General features: G+C 52.6%; 1 protein-coding gene across 1 annotated transcript; it reads right to left on the bottom strand.

Annotated features, from left to right (window-relative positions):
- Positions 1-3193: 3193 nt before the first annotated feature.
- Positions 3194-5608, bottom strand: LOC100275136 (uncharacterized). Its single transcript, NM_001149305.2, has one exon. The coding sequence runs from the start codon at positions 4458-4460 to the stop codon at positions 3255-3257; it is 1206 nt and encodes a 401-aa protein (NP_001142777.2). The 5' UTR covers positions 4461-5608; the 3' UTR covers positions 3194-3254.
- Positions 5609-5862: the final 254 nt, after the last annotated feature.

Below are 5862 nucleotides of genomic sequence, written 5' to 3'. Positions count from 1 at the left end.
ACGTACGGGAGACTTCTGGAATTGAAGAATGTACGCGAGAGAAGATCCTAGAATAGAACGATGTGAATAAGCGAGAGGGAGATTCCAGGAACCTGCACGTCATTGGAATAGAGAAGATGCACATTAGCTTCTAGGGAGAAAGGATGAAAAATAGGATAAAGACGGTGGGAGGATAAGGAAGGAGAATTTTCTTTTCCTTTTTACTTGAACAAAAAGTGTATAGATAAATACGGATTTTAGAATTAGAGTTTAAAAGGTTAATAAAGTGTGGAACTAAAACAATATCAGGTATAATATTTAGAAAAGATTTGATTTAGTGAATACTCTCAGAGTCAGATCTAGATCTCGACGAGAAACATATGGACCGAACTAAATGAGATCGGCTTGGATATTTCAAACTATATCAAATCTAGTTTAAAACAGATAAACGTCATCGGTTCTGAATATTAGGATTTAGATTTAAAACGAGGAGTAAACGGGCCAATTTAAAGCGCTATCGCCAATTTAAAACGCTATCGATTAATAGATTATTTTCTCGGGTTTTTAAATAGGAAAGCGAATCGGCTAACCGTTGTTCTAGTTTCATTTAGTTCAAGTTTGATTTATTCTAAACAGTCCACCCTCAATATTATCGCTACAGAGTTCGTAGAGATCGCTCGAACAAGAACGAAATAATTAGGTGACATTTCTAATTCTCCTTAATCGATAAATTTTAATTTGCATTCGTTTCGGTTAAATTTAATAAATTTTGCCCGCTATCTAAACATTTGACTAGAGAGCAATTCGACTAATAACTCTGCACCTTATATTTCTTGGACATGAACCCGGTCGAAATTATAAACTCGAACTAATTCCGAAATTGCATTCACGCACCCGATAAATTTGAATATCACCGGACTCGATATTTTGGAAGATCGATAAAGTCTAAACTTCACAAAATATTTTGGAAAATCTAGATATTTGGAGACATATGGTATATCGAAATCATGATAGGCGAGAATGTCTAGGATTTAGATATAGAGATTATTATTCTCATTGATAGTTCGTGCTTAAGTCCACACTGCTTAACAAGGGGTAAACACCTGGGGTGTTACAACCAGCAGCATTAAAGAGAGGGGTGTGGGGTCCTATTTATAGTCACGACTCAAAACTAGCCGTTTGACTAGAAATCCTGACCCCAAACCGGTTGAACCGCCCTAGGGGGCGGTTAACCGCCCCTGGCAGACCTGACAGTCTGGTCAAGTTGACCTAAACCGGTTGAACCGCCCCTGACAGTTTTGTCGGTCTGTATGCTAGTCTGACGGGCAGACTGCTGGACAGAGGTCAGAGGGGTCAGGGACCAGTTGAACCGCCCCTACGGACTAGTTCAACTGGTCTTGTCCAGAGAGTCCAAGAGAGAAAAACCCAGTTCAACTAGCCCGGAGACAAGTTCAACTAGTGTATGGTCAAAGAGGTTCATAGTTGAAGCTGAAATTCAATTGTAATTGAGAAAGGTCAACTGTAGCTAAAAAAGCTCAACTGCGATTGAAGAAGTTCAACTCAGCTGAAAAAGCTCAACTGCAACTGAAGAAGCTCAACTCAGCTGAAATTTAACTCAGTCGTAAAAGCTCAACTGTAGGTAAAGAAGTTCAACTCCTTTTTAACAAGAACACTCTCAGTTTCTCAAACCTAACAACGGTCAAACATAGAGCATTCAAGAGATTATGTTTTCAAAAATAGATTTTGAATTTGGAGGCTTGAGCTATAGCAAACACCATTAACTGTGCGAAAACTACTAAGGAAGAATTAGATCCTGCGACTCAAGATATACATATAATTTTATATGTTCGTCGCATGGAGTCTCTTCTAGGGTTTCGCTTATGCGTTTTCTTTGTCCTTGAAACTTCCTATTTGATTTCTCAATAGTGGTTGTGACTCCTTTATTTCCTGTACATCCTGAGCATATACTAGGAGCAAACTTGTTAGTACACTTATTTGTTTTGTCATTTAATCACCAAAACCCTCGGTTAGGGTTGATTGCACTTACAGTGGTATTACCCTTGATCGATTAGAGAGGAGGGACAAAGATCAGGCAGTTGCTGACCTTTCTGACGCTCACGGCTGGCGGAGGACGACCTCGTTCGAAGTCGTAGCCCCACACCGCCGTCGACGAGGTCGGGCTCAGCAGTTAGGGACGCACCGCCGCTGGTGGACCCTGCGGAGAGGAGGGAGAGGTCCTCATGCTTGCTCTCTTGCAGATGGATGAGACATCGGTGAGGACCACCGCTGCCACACCGCTGGAGGACAACGCGTCGGCGTCGCTGTCCGCACGAAGCAAGCACCGACGAGCTGGCGGAGCGGTGGCTCCGGTGTCGGATCTCGAACCACGAGTCGGTGTGGCGGTCCTACGAGGAGCTCCACAGGCGTGCAGACCTACGCCATGCTCGCCCGCCTCGCCACCGCCCGTCGCCTCGCCACCGCCCGTTGTGTCCTAGCGTTGCGCTAGATCCGTCGGTGGCGGCTTCTTCGACCTGTAGGCGCTCGCCTCTGCTCTCAATGGAGGTACGTGGCAAGGGATGTTATTTATCTTCTCCAATCGCGCGCGCTGGAGTCCACGGGGTGACGACGCTGGGCGTGGGGCAAGCGCGGGGTTGTTGCACACCATGCAAAATGAGGACAAAGGAGGAGGCAACAGAGGAGAGGGTTTGTCGTGCCGTTTGTTACCGGTATCGGATGAAGCGGGCGACAGTGAGTCAAGCAGAGATGTCTGTTGCAAAGCGGCGAGAGGGAGGGCCGGCGATTTAGGACCGCGCATTTATTTCATAGAAATACAAGGGTTTTTTTATAAAAAATGACGCAGGACGATCATCAAAACTGGTACTTTAATATAGTAGAGATTTTATTATTTTTATGTGATACATTTTACATATGGTCACTAGAGTTATATATGTAATTCCCTTTGTCCTAAAATGAGGGTCATGTTATGGTATTTGTGCCGGTTGAAATTTTAAATTTTAATTAGATTTATAAAAATATCAGTAACATTTATACGTCTAAAATTTGTCTTAAAAGTAGATTTAATACATAGAAACGAAAGGACTACATGGCAGAGTGATCTAACAATCAATCTAAACCAGCTGGTAACTAACAATGATAGAGGGACTGACAAACACTGCCAGCTTAATCTATCAGTCGCTGCCTCCATTTTCCACAAAAAGAAGCTTATCCAGTCCTATGGATCTCTTGCCATATGTCATCCTTGCAAGCGGATAACACTAGTCCTTGGCATGGTCTAGTGCGGGTTTCTTCCGCTGTTGTGCATGCCGGTTCACGAACTCCGCGACGTCACCCACAAACTTCTTGCTGTCCGCGAGGTCGTCCAACACGTAGAAGGCGTGGATGGCGTCCGGGTACTCCGCCACGGTGACCTCCTCGGAGCACACGGCGCGGAGCGCATCCGCGTACGCCCTCTGCCTGTCCTGATGCACGTCCCACCCGCCGACGCACACCAGCGTGGGCGGGAACGCCCGCCACCGGTCCGCGCCCGCGCCCGCGTCGCGCCTGATCGCGGCGGGCACGTTGGCGGCCTCGTGGTCCCGCGTGGCGCCGGGCGGCAGGAACGCGCGCCACAGCCACGCCAGCCGCTCGGGGCTCCCGAACGGGGCGTCGCGGAGCCGCATCTCCGACCCCGTCGGCGCCTCGCCGCTGAAGAAAGGCTGCACGGCGAGGAGGCCCGCGACGGCGTCGGGGGGATACGGCAGCGCGCCTGCCGCGCCGGCGAGGGCCCACCGGAGGGCTGCCTCGCCGTCGTCGTAGGGAGCCGGGAAGCGGTGCTCGGGGGCGAGGCGGTAGTCGACGGAGGCGATGACGGCCGGGATGGCCGACGCCGCGGAGTGGAAGACGAAACCGCCGCCGTGGAAGTACACGACCACCGGGAGCTCGTTGCCGCCGCCGGGGGTCTCCGGGACGAAAAGGCGGGCGCGCAGGTGGTCGGAGACGGCGTGGTCCGTAGATGCCACGCCGCCGAGGGGGGCCGTCGGGGTGGGCGGTGCGGCGCGGTCGAAGAGGGAGAGCAGGAAGCGGTTAACGGTGCCGTCGCGGCGGAGCGAGGCGGCGTGCAGCGCGGACGCGGCGCCCACAAGCAGCCTCGCGCGCCACGGCAGCGGGGGCTTCTCTGGCCTCGGCGGTTGGTCTGACGCGGCCATGGATCTCCCTGTCCTGTCCCTCGGTATCTCGTGCAGGCAGGCCGCTGATGAATGATGATAAGGGCAGTGGCAGTGGAGCAGATGACGAGTCCTTGTCATTGAGGGGCGTTTATAATCGCTCGTCTTCGTCTCCCACGCCCGTGGGCCGCCGGATCCACCGTCGCAGCGCTTGTCTCCCAGACTCCCACGCATCGGAGATGCGGGCCGCGAGAGCGAGCCGTTCCTTCTTGCCTGAGGGCTGTCGCCAGACTCCTGTTGTGTCACCTCGCAGCGCATGGGAACAGAGAAGCGCCGCCATGCGCGAGGTGGACGCTGCTGTTAGAAAACCTTTCATGTGATCTAATTCCGAGGGGTGCGATGTGTCTCCTCACTATGTATATATATATGTACACACTTCATGAGATCAATACAACAGTTCGGTCATTTGTCTCTCTCTCAATCTCATTACCACTGAGTATACTATAACACGTTATCAGCACTGTCTCACGGAGAAATCAGAGGGATGCGAAGGAAAATACTTGTTGTTCTCGACAAGAATAGGTCGCTGCCATCAACAAACGGTTTCTGCATGAAGTCCCTGTCCAATTGCCGCACGCACAAGCAGTGCTCCTTGGTGTTCTTTTAGACAAATTCACCAATTTTATAAGAGCATTCGTTCAAATAAACAAATCAGAGAAGTCTGATTTTACAAGGTACGAACTGCACACTTACAAGTTCATTATTAATGAATATTTCTGCCACTCCTGCGCTTGAGACCTGCAGGCTTTTGCTTGCCTGCATCCAAGTGAACAGCGACGACGGCCAAGGCGCATGCGGGCATGGCTATGGCGCCTGTGCCAGGATGGGGTCGTGCCCGCGCCGGTGCCCGACCGCCCAGCCGTGGCAGCACACTCATGCCGTGGCCACGAGCCCGCAGGATGGTGGGGCCGCACCGCAGAGGCCGCCGAGGCCTGGACAGGGGAGACGCCCGTCGGGGCCGCCTGCCCATGCGCGCACACCGTCGCGTAGGGGGCCTCGCGCCCGCACCGTCGCGCATGGGGCCTAGCGCCCACGCGCCGCCCACGGGGCCGCGCCCGCCATCGGGCCGAGGCCGCGCGCTCGCCTCCGCGGCTAAGGCCGCGCCCGCTGGAGGCCGTGCCCGCCACACCGGGGCTGCGCCCGCGCGCCGTCAGGGACGGGGCCGTCGCCTACGCGCCCGTGCCGTGGCCGGGCAGCCGCGCCGGGCCCCATGCTAGGCGTGGGGGCCAGGCCACCGGACCGCCGCAGCCGCGTCGGGCTGGGCCATGGTCGGCGCCACGCGCCAGAGAGGATCGGCGTCGAGGCTGCTGTGCCTGCGCCGGGCCGCGCTCGCCGGGGCCGCGCGCCCACGCTGGCTGCAGGGCCGCGCCGGCCGCCATCGGGGAAGGAGGACGAGATGAACAGTTAGGGTTCTAACTCTAACTGTTTGTTCATATGGACACTCCTAGTTGGGCCTCATGGGCCGACTTGTCTTGGATGAACAGCGTGGGCTATTTCCACTGATCGGACATACGAATTTTATAACTTTATTCTCTTATTTTCTGCAATTTTCTAGTATATAAAGACTCTGATTGTTCAGTTACTGTCTCAGTCAATGTTAGTGGGTCTAAATTCGGATATTTAGACTGTTGTGATATATTCTTGTCTCTTTATTATAGAA

Source organism: Zea mays, chromosome 7, assembly GCF_902167145.1.
Source record: "Zea mays cultivar B73 chromosome 7, Zm-B73-REFERENCE-NAM-5.0, whole genome shotgun sequence".
In the NCBI taxonomy this organism is placed as follows: domain Eukaryota; kingdom Viridiplantae; phylum Streptophyta; class Magnoliopsida; order Poales; family Poaceae; genus Zea; species Zea mays.
The sequence above is the reverse complement of the archived record's forward strand: the minus strand, read 5'-3'. Positions and strand labels throughout refer to the sequence as shown.

Excerpts from the sequence above, each read along its gene's own strand:
- LOC100275136 (NM_001149305.2), bottom strand. The coding sequence starts at position 4,460 with ATGCGCTGCGAGGTGACACAACAGGAGTCTGGCGACAGCCCTCAGGCA.